This window comes from Camponotus floridanus, unplaced genomic scaffold (assembly GCF_003227725.1).
Source record: "Camponotus floridanus strain SB8 unplaced genomic scaffold, Cflo_v7.5 scaffold35, whole genome shotgun sequence".
Taxonomy (NCBI): domain Eukaryota; kingdom Metazoa; phylum Arthropoda; class Insecta; order Hymenoptera; family Formicidae; genus Camponotus; species Camponotus floridanus.
Genome location: NW_020229492.1, coordinates 1,489,618 through 1,504,532, shown reverse-complemented (window position 1 = coordinate 1,504,532; position 14,915 = coordinate 1,489,618). Strand labels below are relative to the sequence as shown.

The window sequence follows — 14,915 nt, the reverse complement described above, 5'->3', positions numbered from 1 at the left end:
AATTCCAACAAGAATTGGATAAATTCAATATTGGATAAATAATTGGAATATTGGATAAATCCAGATTATTGAATAAATTATTTTACATTCAGTTTGTTAGAAATTAAACCGATAAACAGTGATGCAAGAAGAGGATGCAGCTCAAACACACACAATCAGAGAGCTAGCGTCTTTTTTCTGGCACTACTGCTCGTAAGAGAAAAAAAATATACTTTGGATTTAATGTTAATACTAGTTCTTTATAAACATTTCATGGCAAATATTGAATATGAGTTAAGTTAAGAAGCAAGCAAAGAAATTAATGTAACAAGAAATTTGATAAATCCAACCAGAAAATACTAATCAAATCCTCATAGTAAAATCTACTAAACGTTCTAGTTATAAAAAATCGAGTCTTATCATGATAATTAGAAATTCTTGTTTGATCAAAATGCCTTCAGTCATATACGTCATAGTCTTGTTGGTACAATCAAACGATTTTTCTCAGTGTACAATTTACTTGATTCTTCGTGTAAATAATATTTTGTGTAAAAATTCTGTTGTAATTAAATTGATATAATATTTGCTTTTTATAAGAAAATACTTGAAAATAGAAAATTAATAAAAATAATAGAAAATAATAGAAATAAAATTTGAAGTGTTTTATTACATGTAAATATTAAATTTAATTATAACAGAATTATTAAAATTTGTAGATAGAATTATATTCATGAAAAAAAAACGACAAATGCATATTAAGAAGTAAAATATTTTAAAAACAATACATTTCTGGTAATTTTGTTAAGAGAAAAGGATGCTCATTTTTAACAAGAAATATGATAGTCTGCAATTCTTTATATAAATTTCATAGCAAATATTAAATACGAGTTAAATTAAGAAGCAAGCAACGAAATTAATGTAACAAGAAATTTTATAGATCCAACCAGAAAATACTAACCAAATCCTTATAGTAAAATCTATTAAACGTTCTAGTTATAAAAAATCGAGTTTCATCATGATAACTAGAAATTCTTGTTTGATTTATCTAAAATGCCTCAATCATATACGTCTTGTTAATACAATCAAACGATTTTTCTCAGCGTACGTACACCACATATACCATTTTATTAACATACTTTTTGTTGATCCAATGGACCCTCGTTATCTTCCCAATGACGCTATTTTCATTACCATTCTCGCGTTCCTCCACAGCGTCGTCTTCATTGCTGAAACCTCGTATTAGACATATGTAATACACACACTGGTTATATAAAGAAAACGTAAGACGTTGTATAAAATCTTTTTACACCCAGACTAGTCGCGTCTAGGGTGAGGGTGATATCGACTGCCACGCAGTCGTATCATCTGTTCCATTTGTCTCCCGTCCACGCGTCAATCTCGTCATCGGAGAATTGGCGAACGTTTATCCCAAACGTGGACCGTCTCATGTAGAGCCTGCGACCCTTCATAATCCTTTTCTCTCGCGCTCATACGAGTCGCGATTCAAATCTCCCCTCAGGCTTCATCAAACGTTACCGCTAAAAGCGTCGCTGACACCCAGACGATTATTATCCTGCACCGATCCGGGATAACGACCAGGCGCCAGCAACCATCCTCACGTCTTGGCGAACTTGTAGACGACACCGAACACCAGCACGCTCACCAGCATCAGCACCATCGCGGTCACCACCTTGGCGAAGGCGTTCAGTCCACTCTCGGTGGGTTGTTGCGATCTTCCACTTGGCATGCTTTGCTTGGCGGCGAGGCCGCGGGCCAGAGCGGGAAAAGCCAAGCTCTGGGTGAAGGTCAGCTTGTGGAGAGACTCTGATAGGGAGTACGGACCTACGGATCCGCGGGCCGCGGCCCTCAACAAGGCGTATTCCAGATCCAGAGCGTCGAACATGCTGTATCTGCAAAAGTGTTTGTAGGTAATTAATATTATTAATATAATGAATATTATGAATATAATGAATATTATGAATATAATTAATATAATTAATATTTCTTTTTCAATATTTTATATTATAATATTAATTATTTAATTATTATATGACGCAAGCTGGTTTATATATTTCGTTGACGCAGTATTTTTATTCGACATCGCTTCCTTTTTCTATCCGAGAAAGTATTTTACACGCGTCTTTGTAAATATTACTATAATTGATTTCCATTATCTGTTCCCATTAATTCACTCAACTCTAATCGATTTTTATATTACATAAGACAATAGGTTTTTTTTTAAATGCTTTCGCGACTTTAGAAGTGAGTGCGATAATTCTGAATTTTCGCTTCGATCAAAACACGAATCCCTATCAAAGTGATCCAATGTCTCGGCCTCGCGCGAAATCCTGCGTGTTGCTCGCGAGATCGTGTAGAACAAAAAAAAAGCGAAATTGGAACACGATCGATCTCGAGTGCAAAAAAAAAAAGGAAAAAAGCGATTCTCTCTTGAAGCTCTTATAGAAAGAAGCACTCGATATTTGTGTCGAAGGAACCCGTACGAATGTGAATACAATTCCGTCGATATACAGGATGTCTCATTTTAATTTTAATGGAATTGTTAATTGCAAATTACACATTTTTTCTTAAAAACAACTGTATGTTTTCTTTACACCAATTGATTTCTCTCATTATTTTGTACATAAAAGTATTAAGGTAAGATAATCGAAAAATGAATATTTTACAAGATATTTTATGGTTTATATAAAATTAAGAAATGATTTCAAGCCTCATAACTCGAAAAGTACTTGATGAAAAAATGTTTATTTATAGTGTTTTGGAAAGCTCTCGAGATAAGCTACAAGAATATGCAAAAATATATAGGGTGTTCCATTTAAGAAATTCAAAATGACTTTCACGTAATCTTCATGTGACTCTTTAAGGTCAAACTAATGACACCATCTTATGTCTCCCTAGAAACCATAAAACTTTTGTCTGAAACATTTTTTCGATTTTTCATTATTTTCCGAAATATTTGCCTGGGGAAATTAAAATGAGACACCCTGTATCTCTTGGACGTACATATGAAACGCTGGCGCTGATACACGTCAATGACGTATGTACGTCCCCGTGTACGTATTAACGTACATACATTATGTCAAGGTCGTTCCTTGACACGAGCCAAGACCGAGTCCAAGGCTTGGCGCGCGATAGATTATTTCTGACGTCCAGATCTCTAGGTCCTTGCTAGAGCGCACATGCGGCCAAGGATAAGGTCGTTTCTACGCGAGTAAATATTTGCGTCGATCCTTTGAGCACAAGAGATAAAAAAAGATAAGACGAGTTTTTTTTTACGCTGATGCTTTCACGTCAAACTTGTCGCGACTATTTCGAAACTTTATCTACGATGGCAATGTCTATTGTGTGCCTCTCGATATTACTATAACTCTGCCCATTTGCCATAGTTCGGTTGAGATATCATGTGTCCCTCATTTTCTACAAGAGCAAAACAATTTTACGATATTGATCTACTTCTTATTTTTATTAACAACCTACGCGTGTGTCATTCACTCGTATGACTCAGTTATTTTATTATTTTAGTTAAAGAAGTTGTTATTATTATTGTTTACATATATATATAAACGTTAGAAATTTATTACAACAAATTTAAAATAAAAAACATTTTTTAAATATTTTATTAAAATATATATAAGAACCAAAAAAATTATTCTTTACTCAAAATTCTTTTCAAGTTTTTGTCTTTAAGCTTTCCATAATATCAATTATTCAAATGGCAATTTAATTTTTGAAAAATATTATTTTTTAAATGCTGTTTGAGTAAAATCAGAATGTTCGATCACATCAAACAAATAATCGAATAAAGTTACTATTAACTTCAAGTGGTCAAATTATAATTACATGATCATCATTGATACGAAATAATGCACAACCTACATCGAGACAATCAATCGGTACCGTAAAAGAAAAAGGCAATGAATTCGATATTTTGGATAAATCAATTTTACGTATTCTTGCAAGAGCAAATATATTATTTAAAAAAAAACTATTTTTTTTAATTAATGAAAAGGAAAATGAATTACCTGCTGCTGCGTCTCCTGTCCTGCGAGTGCATTGACACGATCGCCGAGCTCGGCATTGATCGCAGACTGCTGGTGGTCGAGCTGGAGGGACTGGGTGGCGCGGGTCGATCCTCGTGATCCTCGTCCACGGACGTCCTGTCCGGCGACGGTGGACTCTTCAATCCTCCCGCGTTATGGTGATTGTGATGAAGATAGGGCAGCTGCAGCCGAGCGTGGTCCGGATGTAGCAAACTGGCGCGACGCGACTGCTGCGGCGTCATCGCCGGGCTGTTGCAGGCGACACCGCAGGGTGATGGCGATGCCTTTAATTAACAAATATTAATAGATATTTTATATATAAATTTTAATGAGTTAATTAACTTGTTAATTAACTTGTTAATGTTTTTTAGAGAAACTCATTTCAGTAAAAGCGTAATCAATTTTAGAAAGGATCTTTAGGGGATGCCGGAGTCCGATAAAATGTCATATTTCATTTTTGTCCGAAATCATTTTCTTAATTGCACAGAATAATAAATGCTCCTTCACGATTAAAGTAGATGCAGAAACAAAATGGGAACCTGGTTTTATGTTAAAAATTAAGAAAAAATTGAAAAACTACAGTTTTTCATCGGCTTCTGGGGTCAAATCGTAACAATATTTTTTTGCTTTGTATGTACAAAATAAGAATAAGTTCTCGATAGAGATTGTATAAAGAAATATAAATGAATTTTTAGAAATCAGTTTAGAAGATTTAGGTAAATAAATCGAAATCTTTTTCATTAGGCTTCTAAACTTATTTCTAAAAATTCATTTATATTCCTTCATACAATCTTTAGCGGAAACCTATTGTATTTTGTGCATATAAACTGCAAAACTTTTATATTAAGGATGTATTGAAGATATATTACAATCAATGAGATCGCCGTGAATTTTTAATTTAATATTCTTAATAACATTCTAAATCGTCATGAATTATTTCAAATTTTTTTTACTTGCTCCTTTAAAAGTTATTAATTTTTGAATTTTGCGATTTTAACATAGGATCTTATGTAAACGTTTAAGAGACAGGTAATAAATTATTCGCAAACTATAAAAAAACAATGATAAAAATTTCATTTTGTAATATTATATTCTTCATACATGTAAAAATGTTCCCACAAAGTTTTGAAACGATTTACTTGCTCGTTTTGAAATTATTATTAAAAAATAATCGGTTTGACTCAATATTGATGGTAAAATGTGGCAACATTTTCTTGGAAATTAAAACCTATTTATATTAAAGAATACTTTGAAGTATGATTTCGTGATTTTAAAAAAATTTTTGATTAATTAGAATTCGTATTCTGCCCAACTTTAATTTTTTGGTACTTTGGATTAAGTACTTTGGATAACTTTTGAGACAGACGGGTCCGTCCAATACATTCTTAAGCAAATACTGTTATGACCTTTTTACGATTTTTCAATTTTTAAAAATTTTTAATATAAAATCCGAAGGTTTCCACTTTATTTCTGTACTTAAATCGTGGAGGAGCATTTATTATTTTGTGCAACTAATAAAAAGATTTCGGACAAAAATGAAATATAACATTTTTTCGATAAAACAAGAGTCTGGTATCCCCTTAAATACTCTTGCATTCTTCGATAAAAATTCAATGACTCTTATATGACGTTAAAAGACACCAGCGTTGTTCGTCTGATCAATTAAAAATTATTCAGAGAAAATTAATTTTATTTATATCTCCCTCTTGTTCTCTTCTTGTATATAAAAGTTGCACCTGAATAGATTCGATGCCGCTGTCGTTGACGTTTTCCTGCACGTCTGGGAACACAAAAGCTGGGGCCTGTCCATCGGCCTCGGCTTTGGGCGAGTCGCTGGGCCATATTTGAAGAAGGGGAAGCCCACCGCGCGTCTCGTTGCAGATTTCGGCAACGACGACGTTGCTTGACGATCCCCCGGTATTGAGACACAAACCCAGCTCTCTCAGTGGCTTCTGCTAAACGACGTTTAATTCTTAATTCCCTGAGATATATTAAGTTCATGATTAATCTCTCTCTCTTACGATGGAAATTTAATCTTTTCTGCTCGCTGTTCGTATAAATTCAGATTTGTTCGAAAGTTTTATATTGAAATGTAATGCATTCCTGGAGAATAAAGTTGAATACAAATCTAGATGAAAGGAGATTTAAATTTTCTCCTGCTCGCACATGCACTTGAAACTGCATTTTCATTGAATTATTGCGAAACTCGTATCGTGCGATACGAGTAAAAAAACTCCTTGCAACTTTCAGTTACTCGTTAACTTTCGATAACAAATAATGTTGCCGCTAGAAACTTGATAATATCCCCGCGGCACGAGACAAACATTTTCTGCGTTAGCGACATGTAAAAGATCCTTCACGGCCGGATATTATCACATGAAATATTAAAAATAAAATATTTTTAGTCACGGTCACGTTTCATATGTAGATTAATCGATGAGATACTCGGCTGTTTCATTGAGCGAAACTTTATTTTCAACGTTGAAAGATAATAAGAGGAGATCCCCTGTAAAACTTTTTTCATTTAAAGCTTAAAACGGAGATAAATATTTTTTCCCACGGATTTTTGGCAATAACACATCGGATCTTACGTAAACGGAGCACAGATTTTATAATTGCTCATATGAAGCAGCGATAAATCAGAATTTCCGCGTTTCTAACAAGTTTGTCACGAAATATCGTGTTCGCGTTTATTTATCGATCACAAATTTGCAATACCATAAAATGTACTTTTGACGTCATATCGGTAACTGTACATAACTAATATATAATTACAGCTGAGATCTCAGTAAACTTGGAAGAATCTCGTAATTGCTTAGAAAATTGAGAGATCGTGAATGGATTAGCGTTGTTCGTCTGATCAATTAAAAATTATTCAGAGAAAATTAATTTTATTTATATCTCCTCTTGTTCTCTTCTTGTATATAAAAGTTGCACCTGAATAGATTCGATGCCGCTGTCGTTGACGTTTTCCTGCACGTCTGGGAACACAAAAGCTGGGGCCTGTCCATCGGGCCTCGGCTTTGGCGAGTCGCTGGGCCATATTTGAAGAAGGGGAAGCCCACCGCGCGTCTCGTTGCAGATTTCGGCAACGACGACGTTGCTTGACGATCCCCGTATTAGACACAAACCAGCTTTCAGTGGCTTCTGCTAACGACGTTTAATTCTTAATTCCCTGAGATATATTAAGTTCATGATTAATCTCTCTCTCTTACGATGGAAATTTAATCTTTTCTGCTCGCTGTTCGTATAAATTCAGATTTGTTCGAAAGTTTTATATTGAAATGTAATGCATTCCTGGAGAATAAAGTTGAATACAAATCTAGATGAAAGGAGATTTAAATTTTCTCCTGCTCGCACATGCACTTGAAACTGCATTTTCATTGAATTATTGCGAAACTCGTATCGTGCGATACGAGTAAAAAAACTCCTTGCAACTTTCAGTTACTCGTTAACTTTCGATAACAAATAATGTTGCCGCTAGAAACTTGATAATATCCCCGCGGCACGAGACAAACATTTTCTGCGTTAGCGACATGTAAAAGATCCTTCACGGCCGGATATTATCACATGAAATATTAAAAATAAAATATTTTAGTCACGGTCACGTTTCATATGTAGATTAATCGATGAGATACTCGGCTGTTTCATTGAGCGAAACTTTATTTTCAACGTTGAAAGATAATAAGAGAGATCCCCTGTAAAACTTTTTTCATTTAAAGCTTAAAACGGAGATAAATATTTTTTCCCACGGATTTTTGGCAATAACACATCGGATCTTACGTAAACGGAGCACAGATTTTATAATTGCTCATATGAAGCAGCGATAAATCAGAATTTCCGCGTTTCTAACAAGTTTGTCACGAAATATCGTGTTCGCGTTTATTTATCGATCACAAATTTGCAATACCATAAAATGTACTTTTGACGTCATATCGGTAACTGTACATAACTAATATATAATTACAGCTGAGATCTCAGTAAACTTGGAAGAATCTCGTAATTGCTTAGAAAATTGAGAGATCGTGAATGGATTAGGTTGTTGAGTTACTAAATAAAAACTTTGTAATGTATCGCACGGCCATGAACTATTCATAAATAAAGCACTAATTTTTTTATGATATTATGGTGCATGAATCTTGGGACTAGAATAACTAATGTGTCACACTAATGTGCGCGCGATTTGCCTTTAGAAGAGAGAAAATGTCACACACTCGCTTAAATCAAATAATATTCCAGTCACTTCTAATATATAATCTGATGTCAATTATACAGGGTGAGTCATTTTAATCAATACACTCGAATATCTCGAAAACAGCACTCTTCAGAAAGAAATGTTTCAAACAAAAATTGTAGGGTGTGAAGGGGGACATAAGATGGTAGCATTGGTTTGACCTTGGAAAGTCATTTGAAGGTCACATAAAAGTCACCTTCAATTTCTTAAATTGAACCCACTATTTTTCATTACATATTCTTGTAGCTTATCTCGAGAGCTTTCCAAAACACTACAGACAAATGTTTTTTCATTAAGTACTTTTTGAGTTATAAGGCTTCAAAGTTTGCAGTAGCTTCGATATAAAATGCAAAATATCTCGTAAAATATTTAGTTTTCAGTAGTCTTACCCTAATACTTTTATGCACAGGATAATGAGACAAAACTATTGGTGCAAAGAAAACGTATGATTGTTTATAACAAAAAGTGCATTGCAAATTACACATTTTTTATTATAAACAATCATACGTTTTCTTTGCACCAATAGTTTTGTCTCATTATCCTGTGCATAAAAGTATTAGGGTAAGACTACCGAAAACTAAATATTTTACGAGATATTTTGCATTTTATATCGAAGTACTGCAAACTTTGAAGCCTTATAACTCAAAAAGTACTTAATGAAAAAACATTTGTCTGTAGTGTTTTGGAAAGCTCTCGAGATAAGCTACAAGAATATGTAATGAAAAATAGTGGGTTCAATTTAAGAAATTAAAGGTGACTTTTATGTGACCTTCAAATGACTTTCCAAGGTCAAACCAATGCTACCATCTTATGTCCCCCTCACACCCTACAATTTTTGTTTGAAACATTTCTTTCTGAAGAGTGCTGTTTTCGAGATATTAGAATGTATTGATTAAAATGACTCACCCTGTATATCACAATTTAATTCTATATTATATTTTATGTCGAATATCTATAAATTAACAATAAAATTAATCTTTTAAATATCCAAAAAGTCATTTTTTCTTATAAATATTCGCATCTCATGAAAATGTAAGAATATAACGAATAATCTGTTTTAAAAATATAAATAATTATTATATAAATTATAAAACAATTTTTATCTGATAATTATTTTAGTTATAAAAATTTAATAAGCCACTAAACTTTTTTTTACTTTTTTTAAATTCTTTCTCTTCTTTTTTTAATTCTTGTTTGATTTAACCAAAATGTCTTCGTTCATATACGTCTTGTTAATACAATCAAACGAAATTGAGAGATCGTGAATGGATTAGGTTGTTGAGTTACTAAATAAAAACTTTGTAATGTATCGCACGGCCATGAACTATTCATAAATAAAGCACTAATTTTTTTATGATATTATGGTGCATGAATCTTGGGACTAGAATAACTAATGTGTCACACTAATGTGCGCGCGATTTGCCTTTAGAAGAGAGAAAATGTCACACACTCGCTTAAATCAAATAATATTCCAGTCACTTCTAATATATAATCTGATGTCAATTATATATCACAATTTAATTGTATATTATATTTTATGTCGAATATCTATAAATTAACAATAAAATTAATCTTTTAAATATCCAAAAAGTCATTTTTTCTTATAAATATTCGCATCTCATGAAAATGTAAGAATATAACGAATAATCTGTTCTAAAAATATAAATAATTATTACATAAATTATAAAACAATTTTTATCTGATAATTATTTTAGTTATAAAAACTTAATAAGCCACTAAACTTTTTTTTAGTTCTTTTTAATTCTTTCTCTTCTTTTTTTTTAATTCTTGTTTGATTTAACCAAAATGTCTTCGATCATATACGTTTTGTTAATAGAATCAAACGATTTTTCTCAGTGTAAAATTAAAGATACTTTCTCACTTGTTTCATCCCTCAACAATTTTCTACATTAAAAATTATTAAGCCATCAAAAAGTTTGGCAAAATAAAATGTAATCTGTCAACCATTTCTTGGTTCATAATTTCTCAATGGATTATTATTCTTTGCCCTTGATCGTATCTCACCTTCGGCCTTTTCGCGCCGGAGCTTATTCGTCAAGGGCTCCCTATCCGTCGATCGAGCGATCTGATTTTATTAAACCTGCGATGGTGGACAAGCGTGGATAATAATAATACGTGGTTTAAAGTTCAAAATGCCGTCGTCGTCGTCGTCGTTGTTGTCGTGCGAGAATCGCAATCGCGCAGGAAGCCGCGCGTCCATCGACGAGACATAACCGGAGGGGGATAAATGGCTCGCTGGTTTCCGGTGCGGCGAGCTTGCAAAGGTCGCTCCGCTGTACAAAAAAGTGTCGGGAAAAGACGACAAGCCGCAGAAGCAACGCGAAACAGATCGATAAAGCGCGAGCGCGAGAAAGCGCGTTGTTAGAGAAAAAAAAACGCGTAATTCGTCACGAATTCGTTCCGGATTCGTATCTCTTTTTCTTTCTTTCTAATTTTATATGTCAGCAAATTTTTTGCCTGCGTATCAATTTTCTAAACGTCCGTAATGGTCGCTACTTGAACGGAGCTGTCGATATAAACAATTTCTGCGCTTTTAGCAACAGAATTTTATATCAAAGAATTTTTTAAATATATGCATAATTTAAATCTATCTGAAATTGATAAATATTTATGGTATATTACATATTTTTGTATTTACATTCGTCAACGCGTAACGATAGAATTTAAAATATCTCGTTCACGACACAAATTATTTCCAGTTTTTCGATAAAGCGAACTTATAAAATATGGACCGAAAGAGCCTAAGAAACAAATGGAGGGACATTTTAAAATATTCATTTGTTGCAAAACGATCATACGAGTAACGCTATATATAATTCACTTTCTGAATGGGTTTTTCGTCGAATAAAAAAAAATGATTCAATAAAGAATGAAAGTAGCACGAAGGGTTTAATCAAAGGAAAACACGAAACAGAAATCGATTGTGCGTGAGCAGGATATGTGTCGGCGATATAACTGGAAGGTCGTAGTTGAAATATCGAGAAATCAAAACGATAATTAGCTAAGATATAAAAGAAAGAAGCAACAGCTGCTGATTATAAATAAATATATTAAAAACGCTCGAGAGGGAAGATTTCTCCTCTCTGATTCTTATTCCATCACTGAGAAAAATTTGATTGTATTAACAAGACGATATATGATTGAAGACATTTTGGTTAAATCAAACGAGAATTTCTAGTTATCATGATAAGACTCGATTTTTTTATAACTATTTAGAACGTTTCATAGATTTTACTATAAGGATTTGGTATATAAGTATTTTCTGCTTGGATCTATCAAATTTCTTGTTACATTAATTTCTTTGCTTGGTTCTTAACTTAACTCGTATTCAATATTTGCCATAAAATTATATAAAGAACTAGTATTAACATTAAATTCAAAGTATATTTTTTTTCTCTTACGAGCAGTAATGCCAGAAAGAGGACGTTAGCTCTCTGATTGTGTGTGTTCAAGCTGCATCCTCTTCTTGCATCACTGTTTATCAGTTTAATTTCTAACAAACTGAATTTAAAATAATTTATTCAATAATCTGGATTGAATTTACGCAATAATCGTGTTGGAATTCAGAATATTAAACGGACTTTTGAGATTAGATGGAAAAAATTTTAGATGACTTGGTGCTGGCGAGTTTAGTATTATTAACCAGAAAATTTGATAAATTTAACAGGGAGAAATTAATCAGATTCATCTGGTAATTCCTACAAGAATTCTGGTTCGTCCATTTTTCAACAGACATACTGGTTGAATCTATCAGAATTCTAATTAATGCAACATTTTTTTCTCAGTGATCTCTCAATATCTGCGGCAAAATTTAACATTTTTTTTCTTCTTGGCTGAATAATTTCGATCACGCTAAGGGACACGCTGAGGGGAATATACAATGTCGCGATACGAAATCAGATCGATAATATAAAGACCCTTTTTTTTGGAGAGTACACATTTGTTTCTGCAATGACAAAAATTCACAGACACATCTTCTTCATCGATGGTGTGAACAGTCATCGAAGTCACCGCGCGGGAAAATGCATCGAAGCGAATTAAAAAGGGACTCGCTTCTCTCTTTGGAAACCTTCCGCCATACTTGCATGGCACTGGCTTTTTCTGAGGACCGTCATAATCCGTCACTCAAACGGACCAATACAAATACAAGAAACGCGATGCGAATAAAACGAGTTATTTTACGTATCATCGCGTTCAAGCTTCGAATATGTCGTAAAAGCTCTCGAAACGCGAGCCTGGCTGCGCTCCAAATTGATCAGCGGAAAATCCCGCAATAAAATTTAAAAATGTCGAGAAATAATAATGCGCAATATCTACCCGGGATATAGACTCGCGGAAAGCTTCCTTTCGTCTTTGCTTTGATCAATTTGGACGGGGAGTCGAGAAGTCTGCAGTGGAGAGAACGTTTCGTAAATCCCCTCGGAATATCCTGCGAGGTGAAGCGAAGAGTGAATTTTGACGTTTAGATAATATTTTCGCACGGTCGATCCTAAAAGCGTGAAAAGTCACCCACTGCTGTGCGTTTCGAGTCGAACAATCTTGCCAACGAAATTGAATGCAAATTGTATCGCGTGTCTGATCCGGAAGCTGCATCTCGCGAATCTCGCAATGCATTTTTCATGATTTAATCTACGAGCCGTGAAACGCACGACAGTAAAAAAAAAGTATTATTCCATCACGCTATTCCCGAGGCGATTAAAATCATTGCTCCGACCTTACTAATAATTTGCGACACCCTCGCAGAATTTATATGCTTGCAAGTAAGCGTTTATTTCATTCAAAGATATCGCGTGTATTTATCTCAACGTATTTATTTCGATTTTAGAAATTATTAATACTTCACTTTGTGATGACTATTCGATTAAATGTTTCACACACAGGAGAGATCTGTAAGATTTTAATATGAATCTTGATGTGATTTTTTTTTCTTTAAATTTAAGAAAATTTTTGTTTAGAAAATTTAAAGGATAATCTTTTTTTAGAAAATTTAAAGGATTATTAAAAATGAATTATGATGATGAAACTATCAACTAGAAAGGCTGCCGATAATTATTGGGATAGAGCACTGACTCGCATGATGGCGTAAAGAGACATGTTTGTTCGTGACCATGACTAAGATCTCGTCTTCCTGTTTAGCCTTGGCACGAGCCGGTCGATGAAGGCAAGGAAAAAAAACGGGGAGATCGTTTTCCTGGCACAATGCCTGCGTCAACTAAATGAAAAGACCTTTGTGCTTAGAATCGCATATTATAGTTTCGCATATTATAGTTTCGCATATTATAGTTTCGCATATTATATTTCGTATATTATAGTTTCCGAGACTTTATACATGCGTACACATTATATGGAAATGTTTCCCCCAAACAATAGAGGCTCGCGGCCATGCAAATAGTATTTGATAGATGAAGCGTCATTTATTGCGTTAGAGTTAATTCCGACTTGAACAGATATATTGACAGATATATTTGACAGATATATTTTATAAAATATTAACGAGCAATATAATTAATATTTTCCCGCTCGATAATAATTTTGTGATATTTTTATAATTTTACATGTAGCTGGTTTTTTATTAATTATAGAGACTTTATAAAGATAGTTAAATTATAAGAAAAGTCGATAGATAAAAAGTAATAAATAAAATATAGAAACATGATACAAAGAGGGTTTCTTGCGCGAAATAAACCCCCGACTGTCAACTTTTGGAATTTCTCGGTTGTTTTAGATCGGCAGGTCGCTCGTAAACTGAATCCAACAAGTTTTTATAGCGGCCATCCCTATGTAATTCAATCTACAAGGGAGTAAAATATATTTTGGAAAACATAGTAAAAGCGTGGTAAAAGTGGAAAGACGAAAAATATAACGAAGCAAATTTATTTGAGAGATACGTGCCATTCAAATGCGAAAAAGTGAAGCGATCGATAAAATATATAGTTAAGCGATTGATCGAGAAACGTGCTACGAAAACGTGTGTATCTAGAATATTCAATTTACTTTAATAATAACTATTGTTCATGTATCTTTTAAGCGACATCAACTATTTGCGATGCAGCCGCGATGAAGTACAAATTGCATAGAACGGGATTCCGACCCACCTGTATGCTTCCCGCACTCGTTGACTTTCGATGGACGCGATAAATTCTCAAGCATACGAGAAATAATCAATGTCTTTCCTTTTCATTTACGTATAACACTGAGAGCAATCTACGCACTCGTTCTTAAAAACATTATATCGCAATAACGAGATGATCACGGAATAATTTCACCACATATATCGCAAATCATCACACATAAGAAGTCAGAAATCACTCCCCTCGGTCGCTTACAACTATCGTGCCCATCGTACACTCTCATAAATCACGATCCCCCATAAATCATGATCGAATCGCAAGGAAAGGAGCTAAAGATCCCCGCGTTGTTCGAAAAGAAACGGAGAAAGATGAAGGAATAAACGAGCGCGACGCGATCGATCCTACCTGCATGCTTCTGATCACATGCCAGAAGATCCCGGCACGATCCTCCGAGGCGTCCGTTTATTTGGTCCAGGATTACGAATTAGACTCTCGGCGGCGATGGGAGCTCGGTTCTCCTCGGATTTTGAACTGCGACTGCGATCCGGCCGC

General features: G+C 34.0%; 1 protein-coding gene across 2 annotated transcripts; it reads right to left on the bottom strand.

Annotated features, from left to right (window-relative positions):
• Positions 1–1,036: 1,036 nt before the first annotated feature.
• LOC105258158 lies at positions 1,037–14,886 on the bottom strand. Of its 2 annotated transcripts, none has more exons than XM_011269254.2 (4): positions 14,769–14,886; positions 5,774–5,992; positions 4,020–4,321; positions 1,037–1,889 (listed from the first exon to the last, which is right to left on the bottom strand). In XM_011269254.2, exons 1-4 carry the CDS (start codon positions 14,772–14,774, stop codon positions 1,595–1,597), a joined length of 822 nt encoding a protein of 273 aa, XP_011267556.1. In that variant the 5' UTR covers positions 14,775–14,886; the 3' UTR covers positions 1,037–1,594. The 2 variants fall into 2 exon arrangements, with proteins under 2 accessions (XP_011267556.1, XP_011267557.1); XM_011269255.2 differs by having other exon boundaries at positions 5,774–5,989.
• Between the last annotated feature and the right edge of the window lie 29 nt (positions 14,887–14,915).